This window comes from Drosophila eugracilis, unplaced genomic scaffold, assembly GCF_018153835.1.
Source record: "Drosophila eugracilis isolate 14026-0451.02 unplaced genomic scaffold, ASM1815383v1 contig_367, whole genome shotgun sequence".
Taxonomy (NCBI): domain Eukaryota; kingdom Metazoa; phylum Arthropoda; class Insecta; order Diptera; family Drosophilidae; genus Drosophila; species Drosophila eugracilis.
The window spans coordinates 4,960,148-4,982,139 of NW_024573224.1; the positions used below are offsets into that span (position 1 = coordinate 4,960,148).

Below are 21,992 nucleotides of genomic sequence, written 5' to 3' on the forward strand. Positions count from 1 at the left end.
GCCATATGCTTAAAAAAAATATGGTGTTAATAACCTAATTACACGGATTAAAATTGCAACTAGTTAATAGCTAAAGTGCACTTATGTTTGTTGGGGGAAAAAAAGAGCTTATCTATAGTAGTTTAACAACTAATTGCACGGATTAAGCTTGCAATTAGTTAATTGAAATGAATTTACAGAGTGACGCAGGTGGCCAAGGTTATGGTTGGATTTTGATTAAATGAGAAACCCCAGAAAATTGATTACCAAATGACTTGGTTTTGGTTGGAAGGAGACCTATCGAAGGTTTAAAATGTCAATTGCAGATGTGTACACTGGGTAAAGTGAATGTTTTTGGGGCGGACGCATCTGTGCTCGTCTTGTCAGAGGGCTTTGCCTAAACTTGTTGCCTGCCTAACGAGCGTAAAACAGTCATTAAATCCAGCAACCAACAACCACCCACAGTTAAAGTGCCTGAGGAGGCTCTTTGTTTGCTTGCTAATTGAAACTGAATTAAAAGCCTTAGTCAAATACACTTCATATGCGCTCGTTAAATCGGCTTAAATGCAATTTAAAAACAGCACCTGTTGCGCTTTAAAATCGTTGTCATCATCATCATTATAGTCGCATCTTTTGCCACAATTAAGAGTCATTTACTTATCACAAACCCTCTCATCTCGTTTCATCTCATCTGAGCCCAGCTCAGTGCAGTTCAGCTTCTGCAGGCGATGTGGCAATCATCCCGGGTTGCCATCAGTGCTGCAAGCTACAGATTGAAAAGGTTTAGCTAGATAAAGCTTTACGGAAACACTTAATCGGTAGTAGGTAATCCAAATAATGAGTAATAACGAAGTATAATTTCTAGAATCTTATTATTGTCACGTGGGATAAATTTATTTCCATTTAAGTGCAAAGATTTAGATTGCAAGTACAGTTTCTTGTGATAAGTAGTTACTCTTTTCTAAAGAAAACCTTCAAACCTTCAATTTTATTAATCCAATCAATATTCTATTTGATTGCTGATAAAAGGACCTTATTTATTTGAATTCAAAGGCAACAATTTAAAATTGACATCCGAAACTAGACAATTGGGACTATAAAGTTACATTTAATAGCTAAAATGACAGCACAGGAATGGCAATGGCTTTAGCCTTGTCTCTGCCACCAAAGAAGACGCTCAGGTTGAACGAGAAAATGTGGTGGCGGAAAGCCATTTTCCCTGTTGACGCTTAGGGATTTGCTCTTAACAATGGCAGCCGTAAAATTGCAGGGATGTCAGGATGGCGTTGGCGATGGCGGTGACAACAAGGACCCGACTCAGCTTGGCTTCCAGCCCGCAGAGCTGGAACCTTTTCATCATTTTGGATGCATGCAATAAGTGAAATGGCAACGTGCCATGGCAACTCATAACGGATGCCGAGTGCTGGGGATTAAAACGTAACCAAGCCATTGAATCGGGGATTCCGCATTTTTTTCTTCTTTTTTTTCCAATGATGCAAGGCAAATTGAAAGGCCCTGGATGGGGTTTTTCCTCTCGAGTTTTGTCCTTCCACTACTTTTTTCCCTTTCGAGCTTGTGAAATATGCATCCTCGACATCATCTTCATTAAGTGCAGCAGTAGCAGCATCGGCAGCTCGCATTGAGGAAGATGTATGGCGTATGGTGACCTCGATTGTATGCCTATACCACCCACTTTTGCTGTCTGGGTCGCCTTGATATACTGACAAATCATTTCACATTTCACATTTAACACGAGCGTCAGAGCAGCAGCGTGCTCTTAAAATTTTTGTTCGTTCAATGACATTGAAAAGAATTTTCATACGTGTATTTTCCGCCAGACTCCTTTCCCTACCCCCACTATACCGCCCAACCACGCCCTCTTTGCGATGTCGTCGTTGTTTGCTGACGTTTCGCTTGACTTGTTTTATTTTTGATGCTTTTCTTTTGGGTTTTTCCTTCATTTTGGCACAGTTCTTGTCTTTTTTCATCGATCTTGTCTGGTTGGTGAAATTTATAAGAGCCATAAACATTTATATATATAAAGAAATGCTACCGCATTGTTCCCGTTTGTGGGCGCTATTTTTGGATCGCTCTCACTTCTTAACGATCAATTTTGATAAACAAATTAAATAATTTCTGGGGCATTTTCCGTTTCTTTGAAGGGCGCCGCGCCTTTATTGCATAATTGCACAAATTGATTAGAATTCCGGACGCTTTTTCTAACTGTGCCCGGCACGCCCAGCATTTCCTCTAATTTCCCGTCTCCAAATGAGTTTCCAAATGGGGCCAAACTGCCCCAATTTCGGTGTTTTTTTTCTATTACCCACGGGAGTGTGTATGAGTGTGTGTTAAAGGTCAACGAATTGTTTGTCACCGCCGTTCATCTAATGACCGCCAACTGTGCCGCACAGCTGAGCATCTTGTGCTGCTTTTTGTGTGGCTGCCATATGTTTCCAATTGCCTCCGTGTGAAGGAAGGGTGAGGCAAGGAAAAGCGCCTTGCTGCGTCCATTTGTCTGCAACTGGCGGGATCCAATTTTGAGTGTTTTGGTTGACGGATTGACGGATGTGTGCGGCTGCTGCTGTTTTTGCTGCGGCAAAAGCTTTTAGGCCCTCTCTAAAGTTCAAAGAGCACGAGCTGATAGCCAGGGATCGTGATGCAATGTGGCATTGACAGTTGAACTTCTCTAGGTCGGACTTTGTAAAGATGAAAAATTCATTATTTGCATCCAGTCTAGAATGCACAATGCATTAAAATTGCATTCCTACTTTTCCCGAGACTTCCACTTTCAGTGAAGACAGCATATATGGATTTTAGTGCTTACATTTAGGAAATATATCTTATTCACTAAACAGTTTTAAAAACAAATGGTTAAGTTATCTAAAAATCTACTAATTCATTAAGACGCAAATGGTGTTTCAAGTTGTTCAACTGTAGTACGAGTATCTATAATTGGTCAGCACATTCAAGGCCATGAACGAGGCCTGTCAGTGCACACAATGCACCACAATGCCGGGCTGCAGATACTCGTACATAAAAATAAATGTCAGTTTTATATTTTTATATAATTTTTAATTAAAGGCTGCTGCTGTTGCAGCTCTTGTTGTTTGTTGTTCTTACTCTTTCGGTGGCAATGTGGCAATGGCAATGCAGTTGCAAATAAATAGCTTATCGGCAAGCTGCCACAACTGGTGACATTGCCAGCAAAACGGGGGTCTATGACTGGCCACATCCGCCGATTGCCACGAGGCCACAACTGTCTCGTTGCAGACCATTGTTGCTACCCCACACAACTTCGAGCATGTCCTGCTGCTTGCAGGACACATTTCCACCCGGGTTTCCGTCATGTTGCTCCTGTTGGCCTGTCGCGGCGAGTTCGCGTTGCGGGTCGGTCCCACGTGTCGTATTAGTTGGATTGAATGTGGACACATGGGGCAAGCCACCCCGCCGCGTTGACCGATGACGATGTTACGTTTCGTTTCTGTTATGTTTTTTTTCTCTCTCTCTCTCTCTCTTCATATATTTGGTTTTTCCGGGGGATGTACAAGTGTTTTCCCCCATGTATCTGGGTCAATTTAAACAGTGTTGGAAAGGCTTTTGGCCAGTTCCCCCACTCCTTTTGCCACCTGTCGTTTGGCTTGTGCTGGCAGTTTTGCGGTTTTTATACGAGGCTCTCGTGGAAAAGCTTTTGTGGGCGTGATGGTAAACAGCGTACACACACATGCTCGTACACCGCCTCTTGTTTTCTGTTTTCCCGTTTTCCGGGTCCTTTGCGTGCGCATTTCCGCTTTGGCAACTCGAAATTTATTCGATCAACAAGTTTCGTTTGTCATTTTACGCTTCGTCTCGCTCTATCAAACCGGGGCAAACAATAACAACGAAAGCCATGGCCAAAAAATGGGTTGAAACCGCTCCATATACGAGTATATGCCAAAGTTAATAGTTTTTCCAAGTCTGCTTGTCGATAATTCAGAAAACTGTCAAAAGGAAAACGTGCGCTTTAAACACTTAAAATCTGAATTGATAGACAATGACAAGGCCATATGCGGAAATCTCTCGCTCAGTGGGTCTCATGGAATATTTATAGCAGATTTATTAATATATTAACGCGGCCCTTTGGAGCAATTCATGCGTGAGCAAGTCAATCAGCCGAGCAGATAGAAATGTTGTAACCCGATAACCAACGAGCTTGGCTTGGCTTGGCCTGGGCTCGTTGAAAAAGCCATAACAGCAATCAGTAAACGTAAACAATATGTTTTCTCTTCTAGATATACCCGACATTCCCGACGATATCAAGCATCTGCAGAGCCTGCAGGTGGCCGATTTCAGTTCGAATCCGATACCCAAGTTGCCCTCGGGCTTCTCCCAGCTGAAAAACCTGACCGTCCTGGGCCTCAACGATATGTCGCTCACCACATTGCCAGCGGATTTTGGCAGCCTGACTCAATTGGAATCACTGGAGCTACGCGAGAATCTGCTCAAGCACCTGCCCGAGACAATAAGCCAGCTGACAAAGCTTAAGCGTCTGGATTTGGGTGACAACGAGATCGAGGATCTGCCTCCATATCTGGGATATCTTCCTGGTCTGCACGAGCTTTGGCTGGATCACAATCAACTCCAGCGATTGCCACCGGAGTTGGGTCTTTTGACCAAACTGACCTACCTCGATGTTTCGGAGAATCGACTGGAGGAGCTGCCCAACGAGATCAGTGGGCTGGTCAGTCTGACGGATCTGGATCTGGCCCAGAATCTGCTCGAGGTACTGCCCGATGGCATTGCCAAGCTGAGCAGGCTGACCATCTTGAAATTGGATCAGAATCGATTGCAGCGTTTGAACGATACACTCGGAAAGTGAGTATCACTCCTAGCTTGTTAACAGTCTTTAAAAATATAAACAAAGTTTATACTTTCCAAATTTAGATACTTTTAATCTTTTTAAATGCAACGTTTCTTTTTGTTTTTGCATTGGACTCTACTACGTTCTCCTGTTCCGACCAATTTCTTATCTTATCTTGATAATTGCACAACATTTGCCCAGGCCTAACAAAAATATTTGTTTATATTGAAAGCGTTTTCTGAAAGAAAAAAAGGAATACAGTCTTTGTTAAACAACGAAATTGGTCTTACAAGCAAAATCTATACCACTTACCTAAACTTTTTTGCTCCTAAACTTATATAATTTCCTTCCTTTTTTATAGCTGCGAGAACATGCAGGAGCTGATACTCACCGAGAACTTCCTATCCGAGCTGCCCGCCTCCATTGGCCAGATGACCAAGTTGAGTAATCTGAACGTAGATCGCAATGCACTGGAGTACCTGCCCCTGGAGATTGGCCAGTGTGCCAATCTGGGCGTACTCAGTTTGCGGGACAACAAGTTGAAGAAACTCCCGCCAGAGTTGGGCAACTGCACAGTGCTGCATGTGCTCGATGTGAGCGGGAATCAGTTGCTATATCTACCCTACTCTTTGGTCAATCTGCAGCTGAAGGCTGTCTGGCTGTCGGAGAATCAGTCGCAGCCACTGCTAACCTTTCAGCCGGACATAGACACGGAGACGGGTGAACAGGTACTGTCCTGTTACCTACTGCCCCAGCAGGAATATCAGCCAATTACACCAGGTGAGTTTGTATGAGTCAGCAGATAGCAAGCAGTATGGGAATTTACCCCACTGGTTTAACCCACTGGTTAAAGGTTGCTCCACATTTGGCGCTGTCTGCTCGCGGTGGGCCGAATTTGGCTAAGTTATGTGCCTTTATCAGCACCTGACATAGATTCCACAAGACCCCTTTCCCCTGTTGCCCTCCAATCGTTGTGCAATATCTTGAATCTATGCTCGCATTTCCGCGATAAGATAAACCGCAAAGTGAGCAAACATCGCCAACAAACGAGTGCGCGCTATCCAAGTTCTGTACGTTGTTGTACACCTTTCACTATCTTTCTGGGTGAAACAAAAAGAATATATATACTTTGGCAAGACTTTTAAATTCAATTTCAATGTTATCCACCCAGCAAGTTTTTCACCTATTTTTGTGACTAAATCTATCTATCTATTCTATGCTGTGCTTCGGCAAGAGCACCTTCTTCCATAATTGTGTTTCCTACTGATTTCGATTATTTTCTTTGCATTCTCCGCCACGTCACGCGCTCTTTCCAACATTTGCACTCCACCCCACCACTCACCCTATATATATATATTTTATGTTCATCCAATCCAATCCACTCCAATCTCAACCCAAAGACTATCCACCCATGACGCTTTATAGATCAAGCGAAAAATTCGATTCGACGGAATTCTTCAGTTATCAGCAAAAAGGTTTGCGTTGAGTATTACCTTCTTTGTTAGTATTAATAACAACTACACTACACTATATCTGCCTTGTACAGTTAACAAGTCTATATAGTAGAGTTGCTCGACTTGGATTCATGAACTGGTTAACACAATTTTTGTTAAATTTATTTATAAATTTAAGAGTTACGAGCTTAAACTCTACTGTACAGGCTAGCCTCATACTCTAAGCATGACAGCTCAACATTTGCATGATCGCTTTGTTTGGAATGTGAAATGTAGTTTATATATTTAGATGCTTATGAGTTTCGGTTAAAAAATAAAACAAACACAATTCAAAATTTAGCTAGTGATGAAAATTATAAACCTTTAACCAAGAATAGAGATGATGAGTCTGAAAGAATGCCACACCAAAACTACTTTTCTGGTTGACATTTAGCCAGTTGAACTCCGTTCTCTTGGGTTCTTCGTAGATGATAGCATCTAAGCTCCCCAACACTTTTGGTTTTTGGAAACGCATCTTGGCCTGCCCGAAAAGCCAGTCAGCATTCACAATGTGTTGTGTTGAGTGTTTGAAATAAAAACACTAACCGGTTTTCCCCCCCAACACCAGAAAATGACGTCATGACAACAAGTTGTTATTTTTTTAAGTTGGGTGTCTCAGGACCGGGCGTTGGCTGAATAACATGAATATATGTTTTCTATATAGTGAGTCTCTCACTCACACACGCAACGTATTGCGATGGATGATAAAAGTGTGTTCGATTTGGCTTGTTTGATTTGATTATGTTATTATTTTGTGTTTATATTCCATTCATTTGACGGCCCATGCGTGTGTCCAATCTGGAGATCAGTGCCGTTTTTTGCGTTTGGTTCCCACACCCAGAAATCCAACTGCGGAAAAAAAATACACTTGGGCTGCGGAATGGCAAACGATTGGATCTATTTTGCCCCCGAAATGAGCAGTTTTAGCCGCCTGTCAGTGGCAGCATGCCAGATCAAAGCGGTCAAATAAGACGATTTGTTTGTTGTTGGCTGCAAATCCCGAGATCCATTACCATTCAATCATCCATGCCATATTCTTGCCAGGCATTTAAATTATCCAATCCCAACATTTGAGGCCCTTGAGTGATGTCAACGACTGTGACGTCATGGCTGCCTGGAAGGAGTGGCAGTTGTAGTTCAAATGAAACAAAAACTGGGGCAAGATCGGCGAGAAGTGTAATTATGTGTATGACGCTGCGTTGGTTAATAATATTAATCGCCTGGCTTGTTTCGATGCGGTACGTGTGTGTATGCCACCAAAACTAACTGTTGATTAATGGCCTGTCACAGGGGTTACAGTGGGACCTGGCTGGGTCGGCTTCTTTCTTCCAGGAAACCAGTTAAAATTCCCAAAAAATGTCGTTGAACCTTATGAAATATTGCATATGAGAGATTAATCCCGTTTTAATGTGTAAACTATTTTTAATGTTGAGAACTATCAGCCATATTCCATGTTTCTTCTTATTACTAGTTTCTTGCTTGAACTGACAATTTTTAAGATTAACTTAAAGTTAAAAACCTAGAAAAGCATTTACCTTGTAAGATATTGAAACACTTTTTACGATGTCAGTAGATTTGCTTTGTAAAGAATATCATCTGTAAATATGCTAACGAGCTAGCCTCGAAGGCTAATTCGTTTATCGGCAGTCTTTACTGTGACATTCACTGATTGAGTGCCCCATGATTCAACCTGTATTTGTTGTTACCGATGTTGCTATTGTGGTTTCGGTTCTGTGGCGTAGTTGCTTCCCAATCGAAATGAATGTATAAGTAGATATTGTAACTGTTATTTGGCTTCCAAACGAGTTTTGGCCTATTCGACGACTGCTGCCTATAAATAGCTTATATCATCAGCATATTTGGAGAACCAACTTGTCTGGTAACTTTGCAACCGATCAAATGGTCAATGACGGATTAAGTGCACAAAGTGAGCACAAATAACGCACATAGCTCAGCCAATTTAGACGAATGTGTGAATAGTTTCAAGATCACGTTGGCTTTATTGTTTTTTTCTATTTTTTCTTCTAGCCCGCATATCTTAGAGCCATGTAAGCTATGTTCAAATTATCCAATTAAAGTCATGGGACTTTGGCTACCCAGAAAAAAAAACAAAAACAAGAGGAAATAATTTTGAAAAGCGACGCACCCCACACCAAATGGCCTCTTATTATTGTCATTGCCATTACAAAAGTCGTCTTCCATTTGCATAAATCTTCATCTTGGCGCTTACTTAACTCGGACTCCCCACTGGGGGCGACTCTGAATTTGTTTGTCTATGCTAAAAACGGTAACGATTGTAAGTTACGACTGCGCCGGACATTCCGCAATTGTGGATGCAGCTACTTGGGCTCATCCAAAGGCACTTCCTGCGTCGAAAAACAGTGATTTGCATTTGTTTATTGCCGCAACAGTCATCCATCCCCTGCACTTGCTGCGTAGATAGATTGATTGGTGTTGGTCAGCGGGATTATGGGAGATGGGGTGTGAGGTGTGGGCTATGAGGTATGGGGGTACAAAATCTGAGATTCTGGGGCCCCCTGACTGCCCCCACATGTTGCAACTTTTATGTTGTTTACCCATGTTCGTGGTGTGAAAAATTTACGGCACACAACACACTTCTCATAAGCGCTTGATGGATTAGCCAGTGAGTGGACTCAGACCAGGCAGACCTGGCCAAAATGTTTACGCCGCAGCGTCCAAAAATAGTGGTTTGCCTCCTCGTAGTTTTAATGGGCAGTTTATTTATTGATTTGTGCAAAGCCAAGAGCGTAGACAATTAAGCGTTTTGAATATAAATCTCTTTGTATATAATAAATATCGTTGTTTACATATATTTCATATATATTCTATATATATGTATTTGTATGTATGTATATATCCCAAATACGTAGTAAAAGTGTGTGCATGGGCATGCAGTTCACTAATCTAAGACCATTTTGAACCCCGCAAATACACCTCATTGCTCCGTTGATTTATATGCTAATGGAATTCGTTTGATTTGCCCCTGAAATAGCCCGTGACCTGGAATCCGATTCAGAGCCGTTCGAGGAGCGAGAACCGTCTCGCACCGTGGTCAAGTTCTCGGAGGAGGCCACCCAGGAGAAGGACACGCCCTTCGTGCGCCAAAATACGCCGCATCCCAAGGATCTCAAGGCCAAGGCGCAGAAGCTGAAGGTGGAGCGCAGCCGGAATGAGGAGCATGCCAATCTGGTCACGCTGCCGGAGGAGGTGAGTGCTGGTGCCGGATTCGATCCGAATGCTAAGCTTATGCTATGCTTCCATAGATAGGAGATGCTTAAATACTTTCCATTGCAAATATACGATTGCTTTAAATGTTGTTATGCTTCTTTGGCTCAATACTAACACTAGAGTTAAGCCAAAAAGAGGTCTATGTGGCCTTGGAAATATCTAACAGGGAATGGTAGATTAAATACTTAGTTATAAAAGTTATGGGTTCCAAGCGAGCTTATTTACCTATATTTATATTTTCAAATTTATTTTATTATTCTTTGTAGAGTTAAATCTTCAATTTTTGCATGCCTCTTATTATTTTTATCCATTTTTAAATTAAATTAATATATAAATTAAATTTTACATAAGAAGTGTAATTAAATAGCGCCTCTGGCGGCGCATTAAATGTAAATTACAGATAATGTAGAGTTGTAACTCAATTCCTTTTGGGAACTGTAAAACTTGCATGTAGATGTAAAGTAACTAAAAATTTCCCTCTTTTTTTTTTTAACACAGAACGGCACCAAAATAGCTGAGACACCAACCGAGATCCGAAGCATTGCAAACAATCACCAGCAGCCAGTGCAGCAACCAATCGTTGGTGTAAATTCCCAGCATCCAGTGGTTGTGGGTGTAGTCACTCCAACCGCAACGACAGTCGCACACCCATCAGTACAGGGTGCCTCAGAGGGACCTAGCTCTACTGCCAACAATGTGAAAGTGGCAACAGCAGCTGTGGTCGCTGAACTAGCAGCTACTGTTGGTGGAGGCGATGATATCCAGGAGGATGACGAGCAGGAAGATGAGTTTGTAAGTTTAAGCAAATTTAAATTTTAAATCATTTTTACTAACTTTGTTTTTTATTCTTCTTAGGAATCCGATCGCCGTGTAGGCTTTCAGGTGGAGGGCGAGGATGATGACTTTTATAAGCGGCCACCCAAATTGCACAGAAGGTAAGGGTAATCAAAAACTTAATAAAAACAACAGATGCAATATAATTAAAATAATATGATAACCGAATACTTTTTATATTTCCTATCCAGGGACACCCCGCATCATCTGAAGAACAAGCGTGTTCAGCATTTAACCGACAAGCAGGCCAGCGAGATCTTGGCCAATGCATTGGCCTCACAGGAGCGGAATGATACTACACCACAGCACTCGCTTTCCGGCAAAGTGACATCGCCCATTGAGGAGGAGGAGCAGTTGGAAGTGGAGCAGGACCAACAGCAACATCCTTTCGACTCCTCGCTCTCGCCCATTCCAGCTGGCAAAACAGGAGAGGCCAGTACTGAAGCAGGTAAATACCAAAATTGTTTCAATTAATTACATTTATATTGCTCCATCTCTGTGACTCTGCGTCTCCAAAATGGCCAAAGTGCTTTGGGTGCAGATTGGGATGCCATGCATTGATGGGAAATCGATATGAAAGTGGACTGTGGGGGGGTTACTGGTAATTTTCACTCATTTGCCAACTGGCTGACCTGTAAGGGCGGACATTGAAGTGGAAACTTAATTGGCATCCTCTCAGTCCCCGTTGGATGTAAAGTAAAACCACAAAGAGACCACCCATGACCCCTTTTAATTGTTGCAACTCTCCACACGCCATCTAGGCATAAATACATTCGAGTGTTTTTGGGGTCTAGGCCTCATCCATGAGGTAGTATGTACTTCCGACATAATTATATCAACAAAAACACAGAAAAAAGTTAGGGTAAAGAGAGCGAGAGAGTAAGATCGATTAAAAGCGCGTTATACAGGTGTAGAAACCGAGTTGAGCTTATGAAATACACGCAACAGTTGAGTTGGCCTATAAATAGGCAAGGCACGTAGGTAATGCTCATTCGCTTATCAGGCAAAAGCGATATCAGCTTGCAAAAGCTGATAAAAAACGAGCGCAGATAGTGGAAAAACTGTGCAAACCTCACTCAAAAAGGGGTAAACAAGCAGAGAGCGCCGAATGAGGCGATATAAAAAATGGTGCAAATGAAACTGAAATGAGTTGCCCTGCCTCATTATATGTACATATATATGTCTAGGGCTATGGCTATGGCTGTGACTACCTGGGAAAACTGAGAGTGAGAAGAGAGCTACGGAGAGACTAAATCGAGTGCAATTGCCAGACTTTGCGACCGGGTCTTGTCGCTTGGCCCACTCGCCGCCTGCTTTAGTCATTCTTCAGTTACGCTTGCGTTTTGTCAACGTCGCGAGAGACGCGCTACATTCGTCAGCAGCTCACCGTATATTTGCACTTCTTATTATACGCTGATTTGTATTTGGCTTTTTTTTTTATTAACATTCAAAACAGAGAGCAAGTTATAGCCAAGACCCAGTGAGATCTTGGTCAATAACAATAGGAGAAGCTTCTCAAGCAGTTATCCGTACCTTGACTTAGTCATAAAACGATAAAGGAAAAAAAAAATATTTCATTGTTAAATACTTCTCAAGAGGAGAGTGTGAAATGTTTTTTCTTCGTTTCTGCTTACGTGTTTTGTTGTCTCGAGCGCATATTGTTATCGATTTTTGTCTGCTGTCTGTCATAATTCCTATATGGAGGTGTAGAGGAGGCAGCAGCGGGTCATTCGTCTGGAAAGTTTCTCACATTGCGCATACGCAACGCATGATGGCCCGAGGCCATAATTGAATTTCAGCTGCAGTTCTCTGTCAATCCATGTACTCAAGGTTGAAGCGGAAACGGAACCCCCTAGGCCAAGTTGCCTTCCTTCCCTATTTGCATTTCGGCTGCAGTGCATATCCCCGAAAATGAGCTACTTGAAAGTAAATTTAGTCTTGTTTATATAGCAAGCATTGCCGGGTTTTCTTCTTGGATATTTGCAGATGGCAAACATGAGAAGTGTGCTCAGTTCGGTTCGGTTCGGTTCGGTTGTGTGCATATCCGGTTTCCCGGCATTTCCTTCGCCTTTGCACAGATTTTTCTGGTTAGATATTGCAAACGCTTCGGCAATACAATCAACATTTGCACAATTCCTTTGACATTCCTGCGTTCTTGTCCTCAATTTTTTCCATTCTTTTTTTATGTTAGATCCTGGCAAACAATAAGCTGCATTTGCTGCACATTTCCTGCAGGGTTCTTAAAGCTCCAAAAACTTATATTTCTTGAACAGAAAAGCACCGTCCGAGTCGACCAATAAATAAACCGTTGATAAGCTCAAGGCAATGGCATTCATTATTTATGTATTGTATCGTTGATTGCACGGGATTCTTATTGAATTTTTCCCTCAGTATGTTGCGTGTTCGTATATTTATATATGATTGTTTGTCGGTTTGTATGTTTGTCGGTTTGCCGGTTTGTTTGTTCAGTGCGCCCTTTTCATCACTGATGTAACAAAGTATGCATTATTATTTGCTGTTCTCTTGCAGCTCTTGTGCAAACAGCAATTTAAACTATTTGCAGTTGGCATTCTTTCTATCATGGCCTTTCAAACAAACACGATTTCGATTCCGGCTTGCCAAATGTTTAAGTTTTGCAAAGAACGAAGAATAGCCCTGAACTCATCGTTCTCGGGCCTTGTGCATTTCACAGTTGCATGCTAAGTTTAACGCTTAAACCGCCACTCCCCAGTGGCAGAATTTTCCCAGAGCCCCCGTCCCTCTGCCCTCATCACTTGTGACAGTTTTCCCCCATCTCCCTCTGTCTCCCCCCTTCTTAAAAAAAAGAGAAACCCGTCTTCCCATTTTCGCGCTAGAAAACAAACAAAAATGCAATAAACGCCAGCTGCAGCGGAGAAGAGAAGCATGTACGGGTCAAAGAATTTCACTGCGTATTTTCCAATATTTTCGCCGCCATGTTGATAGCATGGAAATGTGGAAAATTCGAGTAATTGTCGCAAAAGAGGAGGCGCTGAGGTGGCTTGGTTTCTGCCTGTCTGTCCCAGCGCAACCAAACCGAGCGAACATTGGTTTGTCAACAAACATTGATGCGGGAATGTGACGACCTGAATTGTTGCCCTCAACCTCCTTCTCTCCCACCTCTCCCCTCGCACACATTGCAATCAAAATGAACACACGGCGTCGTTTTCATTACCAAAAACCGTTTTTCGCGTCCATGATATCATCCGTTTCGTTATAAGTACATTAATCAGTACCCAAACCCATGTTGGCTAGCTGTGGCCCATTGATATCAGGAAATAACGCATACGACAGGTGGACCAAGGTCATTAACTACCACTTGACTTTACTGTACTGGGGATTCGCTGGTTGTAATGTAACCTACGTATGCGTCCAAATATTTCGTAATGATTCAGAGCTGCCTTATCGGCATTTGTGTGTGTTTTACTACTACGGTTTCGTTTTGTAGCTTTTTCCCCTCCTATTTTGGGCCTTCTTGTTTTGCTTTATCACATTGGCTTAGGCATTCCAAAGTTTGATTAGATAGCAGTGTTTTGAACGCACACCCCTTTACTTGTCTCTCTCTCTCCCTCTCTGTTCCACCGAAAATTGCAGTAGAAATCGAAAGAGAACCGTCAGTTTTGATGGAGGAAGCTTAGTGCGGGATTGTTGTCGGGATATTTCAGGGTGTTTTTATGCTCCCATAAAAACTTTGTTCATTAATTTTTGTCGCCACATTTAAGCGGACGTCGCACGGTCGGTTTTGTTGATTTCTAAAGCTTAACACTCGCAATTTGTCAGAAGCGGCAGCATCGTAGCTACCCGCCGTTTAACCTGGACGGCAATTAATCATGGAGCCTGCCAGTTCTCCATAACTCTAGCATTTTTCATAAGCGTTGGACAGACAAAAAAATAGGGGAAAAATGCAGAGTGCATATCACGTGACAGAGGGCTTTAAGTCGCTTTAAGCGCATTCGAATACTTGATCTCTTGCCATTGATAATGTCGGGGTAATTAAAATCGATTGATACGATGCGGTCATTGGCTCAAATTCCATCAGAGTGGAAAGCGGAATTTGCATGAATGAGGAAAAGTTGCGACCAAAAAGTTTTCTTTTTTGGTTTTGTTTTCACTTGTCATGACGAATATGACAAGTTGAAGCTGCAGGAGTGCTGTCCACATTTTGGCCACAGATTGCCATAAGGAAAAGGGCAGGGGAATGAAATATGATTTCTGCCTTTTGGCATATGTCCATGCTGTTGGCTAATTTCCCAGGGACAGAGGAATCTCCTTCCAACCAGGTCATTTACATATAAATGACAAAACAAAAAGAGAGCAGCGGACAGGAGAATCTCCAGAAATCCACCATGCCATTGATTTGGAATTTGGCATTTGTCAACCAGTAGGAGATTCCGATTCCAATTCCGATTCACAACCAGCGTGCAAATGCTAATGCATTCCGGGAATCATCATTTCTTATTGCCACCTTCTCATTTTACGAGTTGCTCTCGTCTTTTGCTGTATTTAAATTTTATATGTTTATGTTTATGCCATTTATTTTACGTGGTGGGAGGACAAAAAAAAAGATGGTCCTATGGTTGGGGACTTACTTCATTGAGCTGCATGCGTGATGTCATCGTAAAATGCTTAAATGCCCGCTTAAGTGGGTGCCGCAAAAAGTTCGCAGGCACTCTGGCAATCAGTAAAAATAAGTCTGATAAGAAATATGAGGAAAACAAATGACTTTATGCGATCCTTCTTGTGCAGTTCCTGGTTTCAGTTCGTATTAAAACTTCACTTTCCTTTGCCTTGCCTTTTGCCCCCCTTTGCACCACAAAAGATTGCCTACATTCCGGCGTCCTCAGGAACCGGAATAAAAACACACAGCACGTGTCATTTGTTCTCCTCCCTGGGAAAAATCTTATTTTGTTTTATGGCTTTTTCTTTGGTTATTGTTGCCTCTGACCGTTTTTCTCCCACTCATCTGGATCTGGGTGAAAAGCATGAAAAGATGGCTTTATTCCGAAAGAACAGAACGTATGCATGTGTGGGCGAAATATAACCATAAAAATGTCTTTCGGTTACACATTTGTCCGACAATTCAGAGAGAGTCAAATTGGGAATGAACGAGATGAGTTGTTGGCATTTAAAAACATTTAAACAGAATGAATTTGCTGCCAAAACACCTTTACTTAAAGTTCTTTGGGTCCCCATTGAAATGTTGTTGAATTATGAAGCAAGCACAGAAAAACAAACTTGGTTCTGTAAGCAAAGAAGTATAAATTTTCTGAATACCCCACTCAACTTACCAAACTCAATAATGGCACATCGAGTGAATGGCAATGTTGAGACAGAGACTGCGACTGAGACTGAGACTGAAATCCAGCAATATTAATGTTGACTTGACAGGCTGACAGGAGTCGATAGAGGTGAGGCTAAAGCTGAGTGCCTCTGTCTTTTCATTTATGCCTTGATTAACATGAAAACTCGCATACAATTACACAGTGAAATTGTCTCAAGAACCAGGCCTTCTTTTTATCCACCCGCCATCGGCGGGTAAGAGAGGGAAAATAAAATGATTTTCTTGGCCAAAGTGCCGACGGATTTATTGAGTGCAAATCAGCAATAGCGAAAATGAAAGCAATAAATGTGTTTTTCTGAGAAGGGAAAAGTTACTGGTACTCATCTTCTTTACACCATCTGCCTCTCAGCCTCTTTTTTGCTCCACCTGAGGGACGTCTGCCTGAGAGTTTTCTGGCAGACTGTCTGTTTATTTATTTAATAATTATACAAAGTCGTATTCTCATCTGGGGGGATTTGAGGTGTCTTTTCCAAGGTCGTTGCTTCAATGTCTGTATCTAGGGGAGGGAAATATTGCTTTAGTAGCGGTTCATTGACTGCTGTTTATGGCCAAGTACCAGATGCTTTTGGACAACTTTGGGTCATTCAATTTGAATGTCATTAAGGCAAAATTTATGCTGAATACAAATCCTTTTAGATATATATTTGTTAAGCAGGAGAGGTGTTGTGTTTAAAATTTGATTAAATCAACGCAATAAATGTGTAATTTCACTGATGCTCCCGCATTGGTGAGGTTTTCCATTCCAATGCACTTGAATGGATGCATATAGGGTGCCCACTTAGTCTGATTTTATCTATTCCCCCCGTAGCAGACACAGATCGATAGCGCTTCTGCAGCTCAGAGTAGCATGAAAAGTTAGCTTCCCATATTAAAAAGTGCAGTCAAATAAAAAAATAGGTTGCCTCTCAACATACAACACGGAGTGTCTGGACAAGATGCCTGCCTGCTGTTTATATTAAAAAGTGCACTCAGATAAAAAGCAAATCAAGCCATGTTCAATGTCAAAATCAAAGTTAAGGAGGGTAACAATACGCTGCCCCGAAATGGTCAGCGCACCAATGGAAACTTTGCTTATTCCGGAGCCGGAAGTGGTCGAAATAGTCCGGCGATGAGCAGCCTGCGCAGCTCACTGGCCTCCTCGAATCGGAGTCCCAGTGGATCACTGCAGCGAAAGGGCAAAAGGGTTCGGATAGTGACCAGTTATGATCCAGTAGATCGGGATTACGAAAGGCAAAGACAGCAATATGGTAAAAATTCAGGAATAAAGAATAATATATGTCATTTAAAAATAAGATATTAATCAGTTTATTTTCATTATCTTGCAGACAACTTGGATGGCGTTACGGAGCTGCGTTTGGAACAGTACGAAATCCACATCGAACGCACTGCAGCCGGTTTGGGCCTAAGTATTGCCGGTGGCAAAGGTTCCACGCCCTTCAAGGGCGATGACGATGGCATCTTCATATCAAGAGTCACGGAAGCCGGACCCGCTGACCTGGCTGGCCTTAAAGTAGGCGACAAGGTGATCAAGGTCAATGGCATAGTCGTCGTGGACGCGGATCACTATCAGGCGGTCCAGGTGCTGAAGGCCTGCGGTGCAGTGCTTGTTTTGGTGGTGCAGCGTGAGGTGACCCGATTAATTGGACATCCCGTGTTCAGCGAGGATGGCAGTGTGTCCCAAATCTCGGTGGAAACTCGACCACTGATGGCGGAGGTTGCCCCTCCGGCTGCATCTATTAGCCACGAGCGTTACATACCGGCACCCATTGAAATTGTGCACCAACAGCAGCAGCAGCAGCAGCTTCAGCGACAACAGCCGATTCAGCAGGTGGCCCCCACGCATAGCTATTCGGGCAATGTGTTTGCCACACCCACCGCCGCACAAGTAGTGCAGCCTGCTGCTCCAGCTTCTGTTGCTGCCCCGAATGGATTGCTGCTGAATGGCAGGGTGTGTAATTCATGAAATCCCCTAACCAAAATCCACCTCTCTGACAATTCATTCGCATACCCCGTCCTTCGCTATTTCTGATTGATTTCTGGTTTTCGATTTGCGGTTTTTCCAGGAGGCGCCACTGAGCTTCATCCAGCTGCACACGACGCTCATCCGCGATCAGATTGGCCAAGGACTGGGCTTTAGCATTGCGGGCGGAAAAGGTTCGCCGCCGTTTAAGGACGACTGCGATGGCATTTTCATATCGCGCCTCACAGAGGGCGGTTTAGCGCACCGTGATGGCAAAATTATGGTTGGCGACAGAGTGATGGCGGTGAGTGGGAGGCGTTACATAGCCGGAGGTTTCAATCTCTGACCCAAGCTAATGGCATTTCCCTGTACAGATTAACGGCAACGATATGACCGAGGCCCATCATGATGCAGCCGTCGCCTGTTTGACTGAACCGCAGCGATTTGTGCGTTTGGTATTGCAGCGCGAGTACAGAGGTCCTCTGGAACCGCCGACGAGTCCGCGCAGTCCGGCCGTGCTCAACTCTTTGAGCCCCTCCGGATATCTGGCCAACCGACCAGGTTGGTATATACTCTAGAATTAATAGTAATGTAACTAGATCTTCAATTTAAATTAGAATGACTGGAAGAGGTTGACCTGTCAACTCTTTTAGATATTTCCCTGAATAACTTAGGGTTTTCTCACCTCGTTTTCCAACAGCTAACTTCAGTCGATCGGTGGGGGAAGTTGAGCAGCCCTACAAGTACAACACCCTGGCTACGACCATGCCCACACCCACGTCCACAGTGCCAGCTAGTATAAGCAACAATAATAACACGATGCCCAGCAGCAAAACCAATGGATTTGCAACTGCTGCTGCTGCCACGATAGAAAGTTCTGCGGGGCAGCCAGTCCCCGCTCCTCGACGCACCAACTCTGTTCCGTTGGGAGATGGAGACACTGGAGCGGCCTCCACCACCAGTGGTGATTCTGGCGAGGCTCAGGTAAGGCCAAGTCGGAACTTTCTCCTTCAGTAGTTTCATAGATTCTAGACTAGTTTTCTGTTTAGCCAGTTGCACGTCATTTTAATGTTGCCCATAAGCTCGTTACGTTGCGTTTTTTGTTTTTCATGATCAGACTGTAGGAATAAGATAAAATTTGAATATCTATAAGCTTGCGCTGCAGTGTCTTACCCTTTTCTTTAATCAGCTAAGAAGGTAAGTAACAAAATTTAAACTTCTTTATTAATAAACTGCAGCGCAAGTCGTCCACGCAAATTGTTGTTGATATTTGGCTCCCAATGAAAGAAATTCCAAAAACATAAACATGAACACACTAAATAGTCTTAAGATTCCTAATATGTGCTAATCCATTTCTCCGCCAGATTATCAATTACTCATAACACTAGCTGCTAGAACTATATATTTGCTCATCTTACTCGTATGTTTAACGAAATTGTTTGTGTTTGTTTTGCATGTGCCCTGTGCGCCTTGTTTTGTCCTTCCAATATTCTATATGCTATATGCTCATTCTGCATACATAGTTGAAATATATATTTAAATCGACCGATACTAGACACTAAGATTGCACCGATTTGTGTCCCAGCTTCTGAGCACCCATCTAAAAAGAAAAATCAAAATGGTAGGGAGCATTGGCAGGATTGTATATAATTTAATGATAATCATAGTTAGGCACGTTAGCTTAGTTATAGATCTAACGATAGCATCATAGCCCATCAAAAGTGATACCAAAATTTACAAAAACCAACATATTTTTGTTTCTTTTTCTCTGATCAACCACCACCCCCTCCAAAAAATACAAAAAAACAAAATCTTGCTTAAAACCGATTGTTTCCGAATACTTTGCTAAATCCAAAAACCACGTAACCACCAACGTATATACCCGAACCAACGACCTTGAGCAGCCCTCCTCGTTGCGACCGCTGACCAGCGATGATTTTCAGGCGATGATCCCGGCACACTTCCTCAGCGGCGGCAGTCAGCATCAGGTGCATGTGGCCCGGCCGAACGAGGTGGGCGTGAGCGCCGTCACTGTGAATGTGAATAAGCCACAGCCAGATCTGCCCATGTTCCCGGCTGCACCCACCGAACTTGGCCGCGTCACCGAGACCATCACCAAGTCCACGTTCACGGAGACGGTGATGACGCGCATCACCGACAATCAGTTGGCGGAACCCCTGATCAGTGAGGTGACTATCTCCACATCCCGCATACACTAAAAGCCAGTCGCTGCCAGAGTCCAAGAGTTAAAGAATCGTTGTGTAAAAATCACAAGCAAAGCTATCCGGACACGGACACACTTTATCCCTATATTTAGAGGAATTGAAAATATGTATAAATAATATATATATATATTTCTATGTAGAGTATCTACCACGGAATTCGAGCTTTTCTCGTCACCGCACAAGCACGCACAATCCACCCCTACACACTCGATGCACACCATACACCAAAATTGTTTATAATTTAAATTAATTTATAATTTGATATTCCACAATTGGCACACTTTTGACTTATTGGCCGCGCGCGTCCTATATTCAATTGAATTTGCTTAATAAATATTTGTGCGTTTTGCAAACGATTTGATTTAACTATTGGTCAGAGGCCCCTCAGTCTGATGTGGGTCTGCCTTGGAGGCGTCGAGTTCACATATGTTTTCATGCCAAGCATTATGCAAAACATGCACATTTACAAGAGTTGTGATTGCTCCGACTAATTGAGTAGCAGTTGATATGGAATTGGATTAAGTTGGTTATGGCAAGGAGCTGGAAACTGCTAACGATTAATCAATTAGTTGTGAAAGAAGATTGCATGGTTTTTCCCTCTATACTAAGCTAACTTCTTTCTCCTAACACTAAATATATCTTCTATCTTTCTCACAAAAACCCTGGTTTATGTTTTTTCTGCAAATAACTTGAAATAATCCTTTCTTAACTGGGTATTGGCCTTAATGTTTTCAAGGGGTTTTTAAACGTTTTTTTTTTTTTTTTTTTGTTGGTTAGTAAGTACTTGTATGATTTAAGAGGGCCAGGCCAACACTTGAATATTTTGGGTCCTTTGGCAGTAACTGAATCTATTGAAGTGACGAGCAAAGCGCCTTCATTTTGAACGACAGAACGGTTTACTCACTCAGTTCCCATAGAGCCACTCGAGTGTCATTGCCGACGTGATACAAATCCCGGCAAGAAATCCTAAGAACTCTGTGCATGTGGCAAGCTTTGTCACTTGCCACTGGCTGCAGCATAAATAAGTAAACCAACAAACTATGCAACATGCAAACATCCTTAAATAATAAAGTGAGCGCATGCCGAAAAAAGATTTAGATACTCTAAATGCCTCACAGTTTGCCACTGCGTTTATTTTTGTGAGCAGTAAGCAGTGAGCAGCCGAGTTGAAGCCATAAGTAAACTTTAAATATTTCTGTTTGCCTTGGCAATCTCCATCCGTGTGTGTGATTGTGAGGGTAAACACTCACCAGGGGCAATGCTAAATAAAATATTTAATTGTTTTTAATTTATTTTCCTCCCTTTGAGTTTCCCATTTGCTGCAGAGACAGTTATCCGATGGCTTCGAACTCGAAAGAATTCAATTTCTCCGAGGTAATTGGCAAAAGTTAGTAGAAGTTAGCCAGGTACATGTGTTTATTTAGCATCTTGACACGAATGAACATCTGTGGATGTGTCTGTGCAACTGTCAGGTCTCTCTCAGGAGATAGTTTTTCGGGTTTCCCGACAATGAATATGAAACAGAAATATTATGCTTTGATGTCTCAATATGCCAGCACTTTAGCTTGAGCAGCTCAACCACAGGAGCCACAGAAGCTTTGTTTAAATCTGTGTGAAAGTGCAAAGTGGGTGTTCCATGCGCTCATTCCAAACCTGCATGTTGTTTAATCTAAAATTAAGTTATTCATAAGAAAAGCACAAAAGTTATTCATTATTTATTGAATTTGAAACACTGTCGGTATTCGGTACTCGGGTTTTGATGTTTAATGAATGCCTTGACTTAATTGCATGACTTTGTTATTTGGTGTTTGGCTTGTCTTTGGTTTTATGTCCCATAAAAGGGTTTTCCCTACGCCGAATGTTTAATATATTTTTGTGTAAATTTAAATGTAAATATCACCAACAATTTTGCACCACCATTAAATGCCAGCACATAAGCACCCTTCATCCATGGATCACCATAATACACGGCAGACTCAATAGGATTCTTAGCGATAGGCCCATTGATTTGTGTTAATTTTGTGATGTGCTAACACTTTTCTCCATTGTTTCTGTA

The 21,992-nt window shown here is 42.5% G+C and overlaps 1 protein-coding gene across 34 annotated transcripts in view; it reads left to right on the plus strand.

Annotated features, from left to right (window-relative positions):
• The window catches only part of LOC108113576 (protein lap4), a 62,145-nt gene that overhangs the window by 14,417 nt on the left and 25,736 nt on the right, over positions 1–21,992 (plus strand). For 17 of the 34 annotated variants that reach the window (XR_001772712.2, XM_017224167.2, XM_017224168.2 and 14 more), the window contains exons 4-15: positions 4,248–4,830; positions 5,178–5,596; positions 6,217–6,291; positions 9,323–9,537; positions 10,057–10,350; positions 10,414–10,493; positions 10,584–10,840; positions 17,077–17,699; positions 17,815–18,015; positions 18,086–18,272; positions 18,412–18,695; positions 19,616–19,900. Coding sequence is in view for 33 of the 34 variants with exons in the window: in XM_017224167.2 (XP_017079656.2) it covers positions 4,248–4,830; positions 5,178–5,596; positions 6,217–6,291; positions 9,323–9,537; positions 10,057–10,350; positions 10,414–10,493; positions 10,584–10,840; positions 17,077–17,699; positions 17,815–18,015; positions 18,086–18,272; positions 18,412–18,695; positions 19,616–19,900 (3,503 nt within the window). In the remaining variant the exon portion in view is untranslated. Of the gene's footprint in view, positions 1–4,247; positions 4,831–5,177; positions 5,597–6,216; positions 6,292–9,322; positions 9,538–10,056; positions 10,351–10,413; positions 10,494–10,583; positions 10,841–11,717; positions 11,781–16,648; positions 16,999–17,076; positions 17,700–17,814; positions 18,016–18,085; positions 18,273–18,411; positions 18,696–19,615; positions 19,901–21,992 lie in introns of those variants that run through there. The other 17 variants (XM_017224190.2, XM_017224186.2, XM_017224189.2 and 14 more) reach the window with 6 other exon arrangements.